At 49.3% G+C, this 18086-nt stretch overlaps 2 protein-coding genes across 2 annotated transcripts; one reads left to right on the forward strand and one right to left on the reverse strand.

The window, feature by feature from the left end:
- Nucleotides 1–272: 272 nt before the first annotated feature.
- LOC131481601 (tubulin alpha-1C chain-like) lies at nucleotides 273–5501 on the reverse strand. The gene is made up of 4 exons (XM_058671002.1): nucleotides 5415–5501; nucleotides 3348–3570; nucleotides 3083–3231; nucleotides 273–1247 (listed from the first exon to the last, which is right to left on the reverse strand). Exons 1-4 carry the CDS (start codon nucleotides 5415–5417, stop codon nucleotides 273–275), a joined length of 1350 nt encoding a protein of 449 aa, XP_058526985.1. The 5' UTR covers nucleotides 5418–5501.
- Nucleotides 5502–12065: 6564 nt separating this feature from the next.
- On the forward strand, nucleotides 12066–17315 carry LOC131481600 (tubulin alpha-1C chain-like). Its single transcript, XM_058670999.1, has 4 exons — nucleotides 12066–12152; nucleotides 14000–14222; nucleotides 14339–14487; nucleotides 16341–17315. The coding sequence occupies exons 1-4, from the start codon at nucleotides 12150–12152 to the stop codon at nucleotides 17313–17315; spliced, it is 1350 nt and encodes a 449-aa protein (XP_058526982.1). The 5' UTR covers nucleotides 12066–12149.
- Nucleotides 17316–18086: the final 771 nt, after the last annotated feature.

Genomic DNA, 18086 nt, shown 5'->3' on the forward strand with positions numbered 1-18086 from the left:
CTGCTGTGGATCACACAGCCCTGGCCAAGTGTACCAGACCCGCTGACTCACTCTCACCACTGTTCAATTCCATCATATGCAACCCAGCCTGCCTGCCCACTTTAGATTTTTAGCACCACTCATCAACTCAGTTCTGAAACAGTCCATCTGACATGGCACACCATAGAGATTTTTGTGCAGAAATAAAGCTATTACCTTTATTGACACATATAGGGACACAATGGACAAAAACACAGGACAGAACAGTAGAGCAACCAGCGGTTGCAGGCAGGCTAGTACTCCTCATCCTCATCCTCTCCCTCACCATAGTCTGCTGCCACCTCCTCGTAATCCTTCTCCAAGGCAGCCATGTCCTCGCGAGCCTCAGTAAACTCTCCCTCCTCCATGCCCTCACCCACGTACCAGTGAACAAATGCACGCTTGGCGTACATGAGGTCAAACTTGTGGTTCAGACGAGCCCAGGCCTGGGCAATGGCTGTGGTGTTGCTGAGCATGCACGCAGCTCGCGGGACCCTGGCCAGGTCTCCACCAGGCACCACAGTGGGAGGCTGGTAGTTAATGCCCACCTTAAAGCCAGTGGGGCACCAGTCCACAAACTGGATGCTCCGCTTGGTCTTGATGGTAGCAATGGCCGCGTTGACGTCTTTGGGAACTACATCCCCACGGTACAACAGGCAGCAAGCCATGTATTTCCCGTGGCGAGGGTCACATTTGACCATCTGGTTAGCTGGCTCAAAGCAAGCATTGGTAAGCTCTGCTACAGAAAGCTGCTCGTGGTAGGCTTTCTCAACGGAGATCACTGGGGCATAAGTGGCCAGAGGGAAGTGGATGCGGGGATAGGGGACCAAATTGGTCTGGAACTCCTTCAGGTCAACATTCAGGGCTCCTTGAAACCGCAACGAGGCTGTGATGGAGGACACCACCTGGCTCATAAGGCGGTTCAGGTTAGTGTAACGGGGGCGCCCAATGTCGAGGTTTCTCCGACAGATGTCATAGATGGCCTCGTTGTCCACCATGAAGGCACAGTCGGAGTGCTCCAGGGTGGTGTGCGTGGTGAGGATGGCGTTGTAGGGCTCCACCACAGCTGTGGAGACCTGAGGGGCCGGGTAGATGGAGAACTCCAGCTTGGACTTCTTGCCATGATCGACAGAGAGGCGTTCCATCAGGAGCGAGGTGAAGCCCGAACCGGTGCCCCCACCAAAGCTGCGGAACACCAGGAAACCCTGCAGGCCCGAGCACTGCTCAGCCTGCAAAAGAGGTTTCTACATTTTAGTGTGGATTCCCCTGCTCCAAGTCACAGTGGACTTCTATGAACCCCTGACTATGCACACAGTGGCTTAAATTCTGGCTGTTCTCGGCAAATGATAAGCAAAGAGCTTCTAGGTGCTATACATCAAAGCTCAGTCACTCCTGGGAAGGAGAGCAGGGAGAGGAAGGGCCTGCTCCAAAGCCTGTTTCAACATGAACTTCAGTCCTCGTTGCTTCAGGCAGAAGAATCACAAGTCCTGCAACAGTACCTGAGAGAGTCCTCTGGTGGCCCTACTGTGCCCACAGACTAAGGGCACCTGCTTGTCAGCTGCCAGAGCCACTGCGTGGCAGGTATGAGACCCCAGCCTGGTGCCTGAACCTCACCAGCTCTTGGCACTTGTCTTTTTCCCGGTCTGGAGTACAGAGGTGCCACACATCAGGCCCCTGTTGCTGGGTCTAGATCCAGCTCTGCCCATCCCTTACTGTGCAACCGTGACCAAACTCACTCTGCATCTCAGTGCTCCCTCAGTGAGCACTGCAATCGCCCTTCCTCAGGTTTTTGAGAAATTCAATGAGGCCTTATCACAGCACGGTGCCTGGTCCTGGGGAGCCTCCTAATGCTGGTAAGCTGGAAAAGAGAGTGACTAGCCTTGAGACCCTGAGACCACAGGAGGGGCTGCTCTGCTGCAAGCACACCACCTGACCCCTCACAGGCAGCCATTCCTGGTGCTCACAGCCGGGACACTCTCAACCCGCCCTCAGTGGGCTGACCACTTCACAGAAGCACACAAGGTGCAGGGCTGACCCTGGTCTGCCCAGTGTCCTCCACTTATGCAAACACTCCCACAACCAAGCATGTCCACAGAAGGTCATCTCAGAGCCCAAAATACATATCTTTTTAAAGTGTATCAGTTCCCCTAGGCAGGTCCTGCTTTCTAAGTCACTCTTGTGGCTGAAGTTTGATGTTTCTCCAAGCATAGGAAACAAGAGCCCATGCTGCCCAAGTTGCTGAGAAATGTCTGGGAAAAGCAGGAGGCTATGAACTTGTGTTCTTCATCTGTCTGGGAACTGACTGGCTGAGCTGGGCCTGCTGTAATACGCTTCCCTGGCCTGGCATTACACATGATTTTGTCAATTGCTTACGAGCTGATCACATACCCCAAAGAACATGGGGCCATCTAATTGCAAAGCTCTCAATGGCTATGATCTTCACAGTATGTACACATGAATGAGGCTGCCTACAACAGTCGGCCACAGCCAGAAGCTGCAGGGGAGAAGCCAGGCCAGGTTTCTGCAAGTCTCAGTGACATACTTGCTGTTATCCTGAGGAGGTACCTGACCCTACTCTCAGCTTAGTTAGCATGACTCAAATTTCTGGGCTCTGGCTGTTTCTAATCAGGGTTGTACCTGCTTGGTGAGCTTGGGACTTTCTGTTGAACAGACACCAGCCCTGCTTCTTCTAATGAGCTTGATCAACAAGTTAAAGCACAGGAGTTGAGCACCAAAACACAAGCCATTACAAAGATGTGCTATAATGGAGCATCTCATGGTCACACTTATCAGCAAAACTGGGAAGGCTGCTTGGATCTCCGCTGGACTCCAAGTAAGTTGACCTCACTGCACATGGGGGCCTGAGGCAGCCTGAGAAGACAGAGAAGCAGGGGAAGCAGCTGTTGCTCCTGCCCATCACCCAGGCCTGGGGTCCAAGGAGCCCAATCAGTTCAATGGGCTACCAGAGTCTCCTTCAGGTGTCAGGAATCATTCTGACAGTTTGGTTCCTCTGAGAGCCCCAAGGCAAGCACCCACCCCTCTTCAGTCAAGCCACTGCACTCACCAGCTTGCGGATGCGCTCTTGCACAGGTTCAATGATCTCCCTGCCAACAGTGTAGTAGCCACGGGCATAGTTATTGGCGGCATCTTCCTTGCCAGTGATGAGCTGCTCAGGGTGGAACAGCTGGCGGTAGGTGCCAGTGCGAACTTCATCTGAAGAAGGGAAGCAGTTGGACCACCTGTCACTGACCTTGTCCCTCCCCAGGGTATCAGGGGCTCCCCCAGCAAAGAGCTCCTGGCCCTGCTCCTGGTACCCAGTGCCAGCTCACCAATGACCGTGGGCTCCAGGTCTGCAAACACGGCCCTGGGCACATGCTTGCCAGTGCCTGTGTCGCTGAAGAAAGTGTCGAGGGACTGGTCTAGTACTCCAATGGGCTTTTCACTCGACATCTGGCCGTCAGGCTGGATCCCGTGTTCCAGGCAGTAGAGCTCCCAGCAGGCATTGCCGATCTGGACACCAGCCTGACCAATGTGGATGGAGATGCACTCACGCTGTGGGCAGGAAAGAGGACAAAGAAAAGGACACCCCAGCTGAGACAATGGTGAGGGACTCATGCCCAACTGACCCAATCGTCCAGGCAGATGATCACCTTCCCAGACACTTCTCCTGCCCAGGCTCTACTTCCTTCACAAGATGTTGCTGCTGAAGTCCTAATGAAGACAAGCTGCTTTGGGAGACCAAAGCTCTGTTCATGAGCTGCCAGGCAGACAGGCCTTTCCTCCCCAGTCACCTAGGTATTCGGGGTTGGATTTCCATTATCTTAGGAGACTACAAACTCCTCTGCCATCTCTAGGGTTCCCCGAGTTCCTAAGGCACCCTTGCCCTTCTGGCCAGCTGACTCACTCCCATTCAACTCACTGCCCTCTTTAATCCTGTTCTTTGGAAAGACAACAGTTCCCTTCTCCTAAGAGGCAGCTTAAACCAGCACAAACAAATGCAAGGGAGAAAACTCCCCACAACAGCAATTAGCACTGCCTTAAATAAACTGTGGTGAGGGCCAGCCTTCTCAACTCTTCAGGGACAGCAGTGTTCATCCTGCAAAGGGTGAAGAAGGGAGGGCCATGTTTTAGCAAAGGTGAAGTGTACCAGCTGACCACACTGCTAGGGTAAGCCAGGAGCAATTTCCACAACATGGGAGGATGGGGCATTCGGGAATAAATCCTGTCTCACTGACTTGCTGCTGAGCAGCCCAAAGTTACCAAATTCCCTCCAGTTTAGCAAATCAAGACAATCACCACCAACTGCAGACTTAAGAGGGAACACAAAGCCACGCTCACTGCATTGCATCAATACCAAAAAAGCTCTCATTACCTTCCCAAATGATGAGATTTCAGGCTGTTAAAAGCTGCCTATGAAATGTACAACACCTGCTAAATAAGACATGTGCTTTGAGAGGGACCCAGTGCTGTGGCATGGCACCCCAGGTGGGAGCCAGTTCCTGGCTACTCCACTTCTGATCTAGATCCCTGCTAATGTGCAGGGAGTTGGAGCAGAAGGTTAACAGTTAGGACACAAACTGACGCCCATAGAGGATGCAGGCAGTTGCAGGGCAGAGGATTAGCCAGTTGAGCCATTGCGCAGGTCCCCAGTCCCTTGGTCTTAACAACAGTTACCTTGCTTTCAGAATCACTGTTTAACCAGCAAAATGTCCTCGTGTAACTGGCCAGTGTGTGATTGGGCTCTGGCTAGCTGGTAGTCGGGGAAGTCTCAGATCCAGTACAGACTGTATTCCTTCCTCCAGAGATACCATTTGCTACATTCCCCCAGAACACATGGGAAGGTCTCCCACAGGTACTTTGAGATACTTGTTTCCACCATGCCCGAGAGATGCACAGAAGAAGCTACCTTGTGTGCCACGTCCATGCCGACTCAGTTTGCCACTTTAAACACCTTTTCATGGACTTCTTTTTAGAAACCTGCCTAACGTAGGAAGTTTCAATTATAAATGCCCCCATTAAAGTAACAGTGAAAATGCAGGTGCAAACACATGACGGTAATTCCTCCCTGGGGGAGGAGTGCCTGAGGAGCTCCCCTCCCCCTTCTCCAGATGGCTAGTCAGCAAGTCCCAGGGCATGGGAACGTGCCACGCACAGCTCTGCCAGGTACCCGGGAAAGTAAAGCCACTTGGGAGATGTGGGCATGGGGACCTCAGTTCCTACAAGTCCCCAGGTCCTGAAGCAAAAGCACTCTGACCTGCCCAGGGCGGTGGCCTAGAGCAACCACCCCAGCCTCCCCTCTGGAGTGCAGGGAAGACCCAGACCACCTGCACCATAGTCTGCTGTGGGAGCTGGGCTTCCATGGTGCCCTCACCCAAGGGGTCAGCAGCCACACTCACCATGTCGGAAACTTGCTGGGACAAGGGGTGCTGGAGGAATAAAGCAGAAGGTGCCACAGGAGCTCACACAAGCAGGCCAGCAGAGTCGAAGAGGAGAACTACCGATTAGGTAGACTGCCCGCAGCTGCCTTTATAACTCATTCCCACACGCCCCACCCCTGGTCATGTGGCCAGAGGGCTGCCTTGGAACTCTGACCAGGTGGGCAGAGAGGGCGGGACATGCAGTGAAAAAGTTCAGGCCAAACACCCTGGAGGTCCCCCCATTCCCTGTTCTGCCCTGCAGTGGGATGGGAGAAGCTGGTGGTGGCGGAGAAACAGATTTTAAACAGGTGCAGCTGGAACCATAGAACTCATTAACTGACAAGAGATGCCCATGTACTCATCTTAGGCAGCACATGTAGGATTTTACAGATAGTTGCAAGTAACTTTTAGACCCCTTTGAGTTAAGATAACAGTTATAACTGATAACACAAAAGGGGTCCTTAGGCTTGTGTAAATGGAATGTTTTAATGATCAAAAGTTTGCACTGCTTTGCACCTTGTTCATATATTTTAATATGGTCCAAATAGCGTAATCAGTTGTTGTCTCTACAAATCCTTTGTCATTTCCAGGAGCCACGCTGGAAATATCAAAGTGCCAAAGTTTAAAACTTTTGAGTTTTTGAATGCCTCTCAAGGATGCCAAGAAGGCTTTAAATACCTGGTTGAAAGAGGATCTCTTTACATGACATGAGATAGATGAGATTCAATTATTTTCATAAAGTGATCACTCAGATACTCTAAAAATAAGTACATAACTTTGCTGATCTTAAGCAATGAAAACTTAATGAAAGGTGAAGAACACAGTAACTACCGCCAGAGAAAAACACTTGCAGATGAGAGGTAGTACATTGATTTAATTCGTATCTTGCCACAATTTAGCAAAGTCAGAGCTTACTGGATCTAACAAGGACACCTATTCATTAATCAGATGAAAACCATTTTAAAGGAGATCCTATAATAATGTGTTTTTAAAACCTTGTCATTTTAACATAGGATCGGATTGTAATTCCATGTATCAATGATAAATGTTTAGAAAATGCTATAGATAATACTTTAAGGGCTATGAACAATTATATCACACATAATTCAAATAGATGTATTTCTCTCAAAATTTGTATGACTTCCCCACCCCTTCTTTAACATCCTTAAACACTGAAATATTATCTCTACCCTTATCTTTGAACCATTTTCCTGTAGAACAGAGTATTTTACCAGCCACGCATTCTCTCTCCTTTTTTAATCCAAAGCTAATTTTTCACAACCTTTCTCATCAAGAACACGGAAAAAGGGTTCATCACAAACTTTGGGCCACTTTACCTTTGATATAAATGTTACCTGTTTTTAGTGGATGTTGCAAATAATGCTTTAAGAGTTCTCTTTAATTATGCATAAACACTGTTCATAGAGTACCAGAGATTAAGTATTCTTCTGGTGGCCTATTGAGAACACTTTGGGAGTAAACTAGCAGAAGGTGAGTTTATCTGTCTGTCTCTGCCTTTCAATGTGTGTATGCTTTTGAAATGTAACGGAGTTTGAGGCAAAGAGAGAGAAGGGGCAGAAGCAACAGCAATGAAGGGTCCTGAATAGGAACAGCCAACACCTGATAGGAAACCCAGGGCCTCAAATCCTGGAAAGGGAGGAAGAGTGCTCAGAGGGTCGGGTGCTGCTGACAACTAACATGAGGACTCACAGTGACCACTCAATGTGGCCCCTCTGGGGACACCAGAGGCCTTGGTAACAACTGAGTTTAGCAATTTGAAAAATAGCAAGCATTTCTAGATTCTGTTTTCATGTGATTCAGTAACAAAACATCTTTGCTTTTCTTCCTCTGCCTCTCCCTAGACCTCATTTAACAGGGATCACAGGAGGCCCACAGGGTGGTGAAGCGCTTTGTCCATCTGATGACCTCAGTGGTGACATTGGGCTGTTTTGTTCTTTTTCTTGGTGAGAGGCTACTTTTTTTTTTTTTTTAAGATTTTTATTGTTATTGGAAAGCCGGATATACAGAGAGGAGGAGAGACAGAGAGGAAGATCTTCCATCCGATATTTCACTCCCCAAGTGAGCCGCAAAGGGCCGGTGCGCGCCGATCCGATGCCTGGAGCCTGGAACCTCTTCCGGGTCTCCCATGCGGGTGCAGGGTCCCAATGCATTGGGCCGTCCTCAACTGCTTTCCCAGGCCACAGGCAGGGAGCTGGATGGGAAGTGGAGCTGCCGGGATTAGAACCGGCGTCCATATGGGATCCCGGGGCATTTAAGGCGAGGACTTTAGCCGCTAGGCCACGCCACCGGGCCCGAGAGGCTACTTTTAAAAGCCCATAGAAGCGATCCCAATGGTCATTGATCTTGATTGAATTTGAACTGTAATACTGCATCAAGGTGGAGGAATCCACCGGGGGGAGGGGAGGGGGAGGGATGGGAGGATTCCCAGAGCCTATGAAACTGTCACATAATGCAAAATAATTAACAATAAAAAAAAAGAAAAAAAGAAAAAAAAGCCCATAGAAAATAGAATGGAAAGATAATCCATTCATGGCTTTTCTAGAAGACAGTTTTTCACAGGCTTTTCAGAGAACCCTCATTTGCATGGATTTCTTTCTTTTGGGGGCAGGGGTCAGGGGTGGTCAGTGGTGGTTGGAAGAGGGGTGGAGTAGACAGGGGCAGGTGTAGTGGTGTATCAGGTTAAACCTCTGTCTGCAGTGTGAGCAACCCATCTGGATTCTCTGCTTGTGATCTAGCCTCCCCATTAAGACGCTCAGGAAGGCAGTGGAATATGGCTGAATGCTTGGAGCTCTGTACCCATGTTGGAAATGTGGAAGAATTTCTGGGCTCCTCTCTTTGGACCAGGCCCAGTCTGGCAGTGAGTCCATCTGGGGAATAAACCAGCAAATTAAAGATTCTCTCTCTCTCTGTGGATCTCTACCTTTAAAATACAAATCCAATAAATCTTTTTTAAAAATTGGCAGCAAAATAAGCCTATCTTCCAATTTTATTTTCTATGGACCTTTAAAAATTTCCTCCATATTTTCTAGCTGTGAGAACCTGGGAAAATGCCTTAATTTGTCTGAATCTTGTCTCTTAGAAGGTGGATGTGTCCTTCCAAAGTGACACGCTCTTATGGGGATGGAAAGAAACAAGTGCTCTCCAGCCCTGGCACATAGTGAAGCACTAAAACTTTGATTGTGTCTGCCCAGAGGAGCAGACACAATCAAAGTTCAGACTTCTCCCCCTGCTGGATTTTTTTTTTTTGGAGGTAGAAATGTACACATGTAAAGAGACCATTCTAAGTCTAAATTACTGAGTAGGTACAGGCAGAAACCAGTCTTACTACTGAAAATTCCCGGAATTCGCCACTCTGTCAACAGAGGCAGAAACACCTGGGCACAACAGGCCAGGTGACACTGTGTGGGATTGTCTGCCCTTCTGGTTCCAGAGGTTCCATGAACCTTAGCACAGGACTGGTGGAAACATCCTGAAGGCCGCTGGGGTGCCCAATCAAGGCTGCTGATACTTGTACATGCTTCTTCCAGACAAGGTCTGCTCAAAGAGTCACCAGAACCTGGATCAGACGCAGAGGGGACTTCTGCTGGCACCTTGCGGTGTTTTAACAATGACATGTTGTGTACCTGCTCAGGTTTGGGGGAATTTGGGCTGCAAATGGCTGTCATATGTGATCAGGTCCACAAAATTCTAGTAAAGAGAAAAGACCTGAAATAAAATAGAATCCTTGCTTTCAATCTAGGGTCCTGGCATGGTGGATCAGTGGCTAAATCTGTGTCTTACATGTGCTGGGATCCCATATGGGTGTTCAAATTCCAGCTGCTCCATTTCCATCTAGATTCCTGCTTGTGGCTTGAGAAAGCAGTGGAATATGACCAAAAGCCTTGGGTCCCTGCACTGATGTAAGAGACTCAAATAAAGCTCCTGGCTCTTGGCCCTTGGCCTCAGATAAAAATACATACTAAGAAAAATGCACTCCAGCAGTTACTGTTGGCACTGAAGAACACATATTTCATAATGTTACCTACCTCAAAAGAACTCACAACTGTAGTTTTTTCCTATTTTTCTGTTCCTATTTCCTTTATTTTTTATTCACTATTCTGTGGTTGCATCAGATATTTATTAACCTCTCACTGAGTGTTGGTAACTTTTCCAGGCCTAGAGAATATCTCACCAGACAAATCAAATTAACCTGTACTGTAGATACAGCATTTTATGTAATTCAGACTGGGATGTACCAAGAAATGTACTTATGGGGATATTTCAGAATTAGTAAATGAACATATGTAATCTATACTATTTAATATATAGATGTAAAGAATGTTTAAACTAATTTTTATTCAACTAAATTTCACTTAGAAATGAATGTTTATTAAGTCTGGGCTGAAGTGTGTTAGAATTGTTACCATTTGGCAGCAGAGACATTGTTTGAAAGTATTTTTGAATGGCATTTTAAGATAGAGAATTAAATCCCAGTGATTGTGAAAGTTTATTACTGTATGACAGACTTTTGTTCTAAAGCAAGACATTATAGGTATGACTCCAAACCCAATTTGAACAGTTATTGGTACAGTTATTGGTACAATAAGATGATTTCATTGTAAGTTTATTGCATAATGACATATCTGCTGATATTTTTAAAATTTATGTGTAAACATGAGCAGCAGTAAAGTTGAAACTCATGATTAAAAGAAAACACATATTTTGAGCTGGACAAAATCTAGACAGTCAGCAAAGTGAACAAGACAGAAACGAAACATTTTCCTGACATGGTTTTGTGGCAGATCAGGCTAAACTGCAAACTATAGTATCAGCTTTCCATATGCAAACCAGTTTGAGTCTCAGCTACCCTAATTCAGATTCAGCTCCCCATTACTGGGCCAGAGAAAATAGCCAGGAGATGACTCTAGTGCTTGGGACTCTGCTGCGAGTGTATGAGATCCATATGTATTCCCAGGCTGCTGACTTCAGCCTGGCCCAGTCAGCATTTGGAGAATGGAACTTGGAAGTTACTTCTGTATGTCTTCTGTTGGAATACATCCAACAAGATGGGACCGCAGAAGTCTGTGGGTTCCTGTTGAGAAGAGGCTCCAGAAAAAGGAGGCAGAGAGCCTCTCACCCAGAGTGCATTCTTGCCCCCAGTGAGTCCTTGGATGAGCTTTTGTGCTCCCCTTATACATGGCGAACATCTGTGCTCTAGTTAGCCAATCACCCTAGATCAAAGTAGTGCTTCTCATCTATATCTCACATCAATGGTGCTTTGACCTGGTGGCTTCTTAGCTCTCCTGGAACTCCGTGCTTACACAAATGTGACACAAGTTCTACATTAGACCTGATCTTAGTAACCAAAGTCTAAACTCAACTATGTTTGAAGTGTTGCTTTGATGAATGTATATAAACTAGAATCCTGGAAATAAACCTTGTCAGTTTCCCAAGATAGCACTCATCCCCCATTTCTTTTTGGTCACATCTCCTTCCCAGGAACCCACAAGGTAAACTTATGTCTTCTCTCTGTCTCTGCCGACCTCTCTCCCTCCCTCCCTCCTTTACTCTCTTCTCTCTACTTATTTTTAGAGTATCTGAGTGATCACTTTATGTCAATAATTCAATCTCATCTATCTCATGTCATGTAAAGAGATCTTCTTTCAACCAGGTATTAAAAGCCTTCTTGGCATCCTTGAGAGGCATTCAAAAACTCAAAGGTTTTAAACTTTGGCACTTTGATATTTCCAGCGTGGCTCCTGGAAATGACAAAGGATTTGTAGAGACAACAACTGATTACGCTATTGGGACCACATTAAAATATATGAACAAGGCGCAAAGCAGTGCAAACTATTGTTCACTAAAACATTCCATTTACACAAGCCTAAGGACCCCTTTTGTGTTATCAGTTATAATTGTTATCTTAACTCAAAGGGGTCTAAAAGTTACTTGCATCTTTCTGTAAAATCCTACATGTGCTGCCTAAGATGAGTACATGGGCATCTCTTGTCAGTTAAAGAGTTCTATGGTTCCAGCTGCACCTGTTTAAAATTTGTTTCCCCGCCCCCACCAGCTTCTCCCATCCCACTGCAGGGCAGGACAGGGAATGGGGGGACCTCCAGGGTGTTTGGCTTGAACTTTTTTTTTTAAGATATATTATTATTGGAAAGCCGGATAAACAGAGAGGAGGAGAGACAGAGAGGAAGATCTTCCATTCGATGTTTCACTCCCCAAGTGAGCCGCAACAGGCCGGTGCGCGCCGATCCAATGCCTGGAACCAGGAAACTTTTCCAGGTCTCCCACGCAGGTGCAGGGTCCCAAGGCTTTGGGCCGTCCTCGATTGCTTTCCCAGGCCACAAGCGGGGAGCTGGATGGGAAGTGGAGCTGTCAGGATTAGAACCTGCGCCCATATGGGATCCTGGGACGTTCAAGGCAAGGACTTTAGCCACGCGGCTAGTCCACGCCACAGGGCCCTTGGCTTGAACTTTTTCACTGCATGTCCCGCCCTCTCTGCCCACCTGGTCAGAGTTCCAAGGCAGCCCTCTGGCCACGTGACCAGGGGTGGGGCTTGTGGGAATGAGTTATAAAGGCAGCTGCGGGCAGTCTACCTAATCGGTAGTTCTCCTCTTCGACTCTGCTGGTCTGTCTGTGTGAGCTCCTGTGGCACCTTCTGCTTTATTCCTCCAGCACCCCTTGTCCCAGCAAGTTTCCGACATGGTGAGTGTGGCTGCTGACCCCTTGGGTGAGGGCACCATGGAAGCCCAGCTCCCACAGCAGACTATGGTGCAGGTGGTCTGGGTCTTCCCTGCACTCCAGAGGGGAGGCTGGGGTGGTTGCTCTAGGCCACCGCCCTGGGCAGGTCAGAGTGCTTTTGCTTCAGGACCTGGGGACTTGTAGGAACTGAGGTCCCCATGCCCACATCTCCCAAGTGGCTTTACTTTCCCGGGTACCTGGCAGAGCTGTGCGTGGCACGTTCCCATGCCCTGGGACTTGCTGACTAGCCATCTGGAGAAGGGGGAGGGGAGCTCCTCAGGCACTCCTCCCCCAGGGAGGAATTACCGTCATGTGTTTGCACCTGCATTTTCACTGTTACTTTAATGGGGGCATTTATAATTGAAACTTCCTACGTTAGGCAGGTTTCTAAAAAGAAGTCCATGAAAAGGTGTTTAAAGTGGCAAACTGAGTCGGCATGGACGTGGCACACAAGGTAGCTTCTTCTGTGCATCTCTCAGGCATGGTGGAAACAAGTATCTCAAAGTACCTGTGGGAGACCTTCCCATGTGTTCTGGGGGAATGTAGCAAATGGTATCTCTGGAGGAAGGAATACAGTCTGTACTGGATCTGAGACTTCCCCGACTACCAGCTAGCCAGAGCCCAGACACACACTGGCCAGTTACATGAGGACATTTTGCTGGTTAAACAGTAATTCAGAAAGCAAGGTGGACTGTTGTTAAGACCAAAGGGACTGGGGACCTGCGCAATGGCTCAACTGGCTAATCCTCTGCCCTACAACTGCCTGCATCCTCTATGGGCATCAGTTTGTGTCCTAACTGTTTCCCTTCTGCTCCAACTCCCTGCACATTAGCAGGGATCTAGATCAGAAGTGGAGTAGCCAGGAACTGGCTCCCACCTGGGGTGCCATGCCACAGCACTTGGTCCCTCTCAAAGCACATGTCTTACTTAGCAGGTGTTGCACATTTCATAGGCAGCTTTTGACAGCCTGAAATCTCATCATTTGGGAAGGTAATGAGAGCTTTTTTGGTATTGATGCAATGCAGTGAGCGTGGCTTTGTGTTCCCTCTTAAGTCTGCAGTTGGTGGTGATTGTCTTGATTTGCTAAACTGGAGGGAATTTGGTAACTTTGGGCTGCTCAGCAGGAAGTCAGTGAGACAGGGTTTATTCCCGAATGCCCCAACCTCCCATGTTGTGGAAATGGCTCCTGGCTTACCCTAGCAGTGTGGTCAGCTGGTACACTTCACCTTTGCTAAAACATGGCCCTCCCTTCTTCACCCTTTGCAGGATGAACACTGCTGTCCCTGGAGAGTTGAGAAGGCTGGCCCTCACCACAGTTAATTTAAGGCAGTGCTAATTGCTGTTGTGGGGAGTTTTCTCCCTTGCATTTGTTTGTGCTGGTTTAAGCTGCCTCTTAGGAGAAGGGAACTGTTGTCTTTCCAAAGAACAGGATTAAAGAGGGCAGTGAGTTGAATGGGAGTGAGTCAGCTGGCCAGAAGGGCAAGGGTGCCTTAGGAACTCGGGGAACCCTAGAGATGGCAGAAGAGTTTGTGGTCTCCTAAGATAATGGAAATCCAACCCCGAATACCTACGGTGACTAGGGAGGAAAGGCCTGTCTGCCTGGCAGCTCATGAACAGAGCTTTGGTCTCCCAAAGCAGATTGTCTTCATTAGGACTTCAGCAGCAACATCTTGTGAAGGAAGTAGAGCCTGGGCAGGAAAAGTGTCTGGGAAGGTGATCATCTGCCTGGACGATTGGGTCAGTTGGGCATGAGTCCCTCACCATTGTCTCAGCTGGGGTGTCCTTTTCTTTGTCCTCTTTCCTGCCCACAGCGTGAGTGCATCTCCATCCACATTGGTCAGGCTGGTGTCCAGATCGGCAATGCCTGCTGGGAGCTCTACTGCCTGGAACACGGGATCCAGCCTGACGGCCAGATGTCGAGTGAAAAGCCCATTGGAGTACTAGACCAGTCCCTCGACACTTTCTTCAGCGACACAGGCACTGGCAAGCATGTGCCCAGGGCCGTGTTTGCAGACCTGGAGCCCACGGTCATTGGTGAGCTGGCACTGGGTACCAGGAGCAGGGCCAGGAGCTCTTTGCTGGGGGAGCCCCTGATACCCTGGGGAGGGACAAGGTCAGTGACAGGTGGTCCAACTGCTTCCCTTCTTCAGATGAAGTTCGCACTGGCACCTACCGCCAGCTGTTCCACCCTGAGCAGCTCATCACTGGCAAGGAAGATGCCGCCAATAACTATGCCCGTGGCTACTACACTGTTGGCAGGGAGATCATTGAACCTGTGCAAGAGCGCATCCGCAAGCTGGTGAGTGCAGTGGCTTGACTGAAGAGGGGTGGGTGCTTGCCTTGGGGCTCTCAGAGGAACCAAACTGTCAGAATGATTCCTGACACCTGAAGGAGACTCTGGTAGCCCATTGAACTGATTGGGCTCCTTGGACCCCAGGCCTGGGTGATGGGCAGGAGCAACAGCTGCTTCCCCTGCTTCCCTGTCTTCTCAGGCTGCCTCAGGCCCCCATGTGCAGTGAGGTCAACTTACTTGGAGTCCAGCGGAGATCCAAGCAGCCTTCCCAGTTTTGCTGATAAGTGTGACCATGAGATGCTCCATTATAGCACATCTTTGTAATGGCTTGTGTTTTGGTGCTCAACTCCTGTGCTTTAACTTGTTGATCAAGCTCATTAGAAGAAGCAGGGCTGGTGTCTGTTCAACAGAAAGTCCCAAGCTCACCAAGCAGGTACAACCCTGATTAGAAACAGCCAGAGCCCAGAAATTTGAGTCATGCTAACTAAGCTGAGAGTAGGGTCAGGTACCTCCTCAGGATAACAGCAAGTGTGTCACTGAGACTTGCAGAAACCTGGCCTGGCTTCTCCCCTGCAGCTTCTGGCTGTGGCCGACTGTTGTAGGCAGCCTCATTCATGTGTACACACTGTGAAGATCATAGCCATTGAGAGCTTTGCAATTAGATGGCCCCATGTTCTTTGGGGTATGTGATCAGCTCGTAAGCAATTGACAAAATCATGTGTAATGCCAGGCCAGGGAAGCGTATTACAGCAGGCCCAGCTCAGCCAGTCAGTTCCCAGACAGATGAAGAACACAAGTTCATAGCCTCCTGCTTTTCCCAGACATTTCTCAGCAACTTGGGCAGCATGGGCTCTTGTTTCCTATGCTTGGAGAAACATCAAACTTCAGCCACAAGAGTGACTTAGAAAGCAGGACCTGCCTAGGGGAACTGATACACTTAAAAAAGATATGTATTTTGGGCTCTGGGGTGAGTTCATTCACTGTGATGACCTTCTGTGGACATGCTTGGTTGTGGGAGTGTTTGCATAAGTGGAGGACACTGGGCAGACCAGGGTCAGCCCTGCACCTTGTGTGCTTCTGTGAAGTGGTCAGCCCACTGAGGGAGGGTTGAGAGTGTCCCGGCTGTGAGCACCAGGAATGGCTGCCTGTGAGGGGTCAGGTGGTGTGCTTGCAGCAGAGCAGCCCCTCCTGTGGTCTCAGGGTCTCAAGGCTAGTCACTCTCTTTTCCAGCTTACCAGCATTAGGAGGCTCCCCAGGACCAGGCACCGTGCTATGATAAGGCCTCATTGAATTTCTCAAAAACCTGAGGAAGGGCGATTGCAGTGCTCACTGAGGGAGCACTGAGATGCAGAGTGAGTTTGGTCACAGTTGCACAGTAAGGGATGGGCAGAGCTGGATCTAGACCCAGCAACAGGGGCCTGATGTGTGGCACCTCTGTACTCCAGACCGGGAAAAAGACAAGTGCCAAGAGCTGGTGAGGTTCAGGCACCAGGCTGGGGTCTCATACCTGCCACGCAGTGGCTCTGGCAGCTGACAAGCAGGTGCCCTTAGTCTGTGGGCACAGTAGGGCCACCAGAGGACTCTCTCAGGTACTGTTGCAGGACTTGTGATTCTTCTGCCTGAAGCAACGAGGACTGAAGTTCATGTTGAAACAGGCTTTGGAGCAGGCCCTTCCTCTCCCTGCTCTCCTTCCCAGGAGTGACTGAGCTTTGATGTATAGCACCTAGAAGCTCTTTGCTTATCATTTGCCGAGAACAGCCAGAATTTAAGCCACTGTGTGCATAGTCAGGGGTTCATAGAAGTCCACTGTGACTTGGAGCAGGGGAATCCACACTAAAATGTAGAAACCTCTTTTGCAGGCTGAGCAGTGCTCGGGCCTGCAGGGTTTCCTGGTGTTCCGCAGCTTTGGTGGGGGTACCGGTTCGGGCTTCACCTCGCTCCTGATGGAACGCCTCTCTGTCGATCATGGCAAGAAGTCCAAGCTGGAGTTCTCCATCTACCCGGCCCCTCAGGTCTCCACAGCTGTGGTGGAGCCCTACAACGCCATCCTCACCACGCACACCACCCTGGAGCACTCCGACTGTGCCTTCATGGTGGACAACGAGGCCATCTATGACATCTGTCGGAGAAACCTCGACATTGGGCGCCCCCGTTACACTAACCTGAACCGCCTTATGAGCCAGGTGGTGTCCTCCATCACAGCCTCGTTGCGGTTTCAAGGAGCCCTGAATGTTGACCTGAAGGAGTTCCAGACCAATTTGGTCCCCTATCCCCGCATCCACTTCCCTCTGGCCACTTATGCCCCAGTGATCTCCGTTGAGAAAGCCTACCACGAGCAGCTTTCTGTAGCAGAGCTTACCAATGCTTGCTTTGAGCCAGCTAACCAGATGGTCAAATGTGACCCTCGCCACGGGAAATACATGGCTTGCTGCCTGTTGTACCGTGGGGATGTAGTTCCCAAAGACGTCAACGCAGCCATTGCTACCATCAAGACCAAGCGGAGCATCCAGTTTGTGGACTGGTGCCCCACTGGCTTTAAGGTGGGCATTAACTACCAGCCTCCCACTGTGGTGCCTGGTGGAGACCTGGCCAGGGTCCCGCGAGCTGCGTGCATGCTCAGCAACACCACAGCCATTGCCCAGGCCTGGGCTCGTCTGAACCACAAGTTTGACCTCATGTACGCCAAGCGTGCATTTGTTCACTGGTACGTGGGTGAGGGCATGGAGGAGGGAGAGTTTACTGAGGCTCGCGAGGACATGGCTGCCTTGGAGAAGGATTACGAGGAGGTGGCAGCAGACTATGGTGAGGGAGAGGATGAGGATGAGGAGTACTAGCCTGCCCGCAACCGCTGGTTGCTCTACTGTTCTGTCCTGTGTTTTTGTCCATTGTGTCCCTATATGTGTCAATAAAGGTAATAGCTTTATTTTTGCACAAAAATCTCTATGGTGTGCCATGTCAGATGGACTGTTTCAGAACTGAGTTGATGAGTGGTGCTAAAAATCTAAAGTGGGCAGGCAGGCTGGGTTGCATAGGATGGAATTGAACAGTGGTGAGAGTGAGTCAGCGGGTCTGGTACACTTGGCCAGGGCTGTGTGATCCACAGCAGACAAAGTTGTGTGATGGCACTCCTGGCTCCCCCTATAATCTAGGTTCCTACTGACACATATGGCAAGGTAGCAGGTGATGGCCTGGCCCCTTTGGTCCCTGCCACCCACGTGGGAGATAGACCTGAACTTCCAGGATTCTGACTTCAGCTTGGCCCTGCTGCTTTACTGGGGCCATCTGGAGAGTTGGGCTGATGGGCAGAAGATTGCTGTTGCATTGCCTTTCAATGAAAGCTTTCACAAATGATTATGAAGCCTACCAGTATTCACATGCAACAATTCTAATCCTATAAGTTTGAAGTGGGCTTCACATCCTATGTTTTTAAAAATGTTATTGGAAATGCAGAGTCAGGAGGTAGATTTTTCTGTCCACTTGTGTATTTTCCAGGTGGCTGCAATGTTTGGGACTGAGCTGATCAGACGCTGCGTTTGTGTGTCTCACATGGGTGCAAGGTCCTAAGGCTTTGGGCCATCCTGTGCTGCTTTCTCAGAGCACAAGCA

Source organism: Ochotona princeps, chromosome 12, assembly GCF_030435755.1.
Source record: "Ochotona princeps isolate mOchPri1 chromosome 12, mOchPri1.hap1, whole genome shotgun sequence".
NCBI lineage: Eukaryota > Metazoa > Chordata > Mammalia > Lagomorpha > Ochotonidae > Ochotona > Ochotona princeps.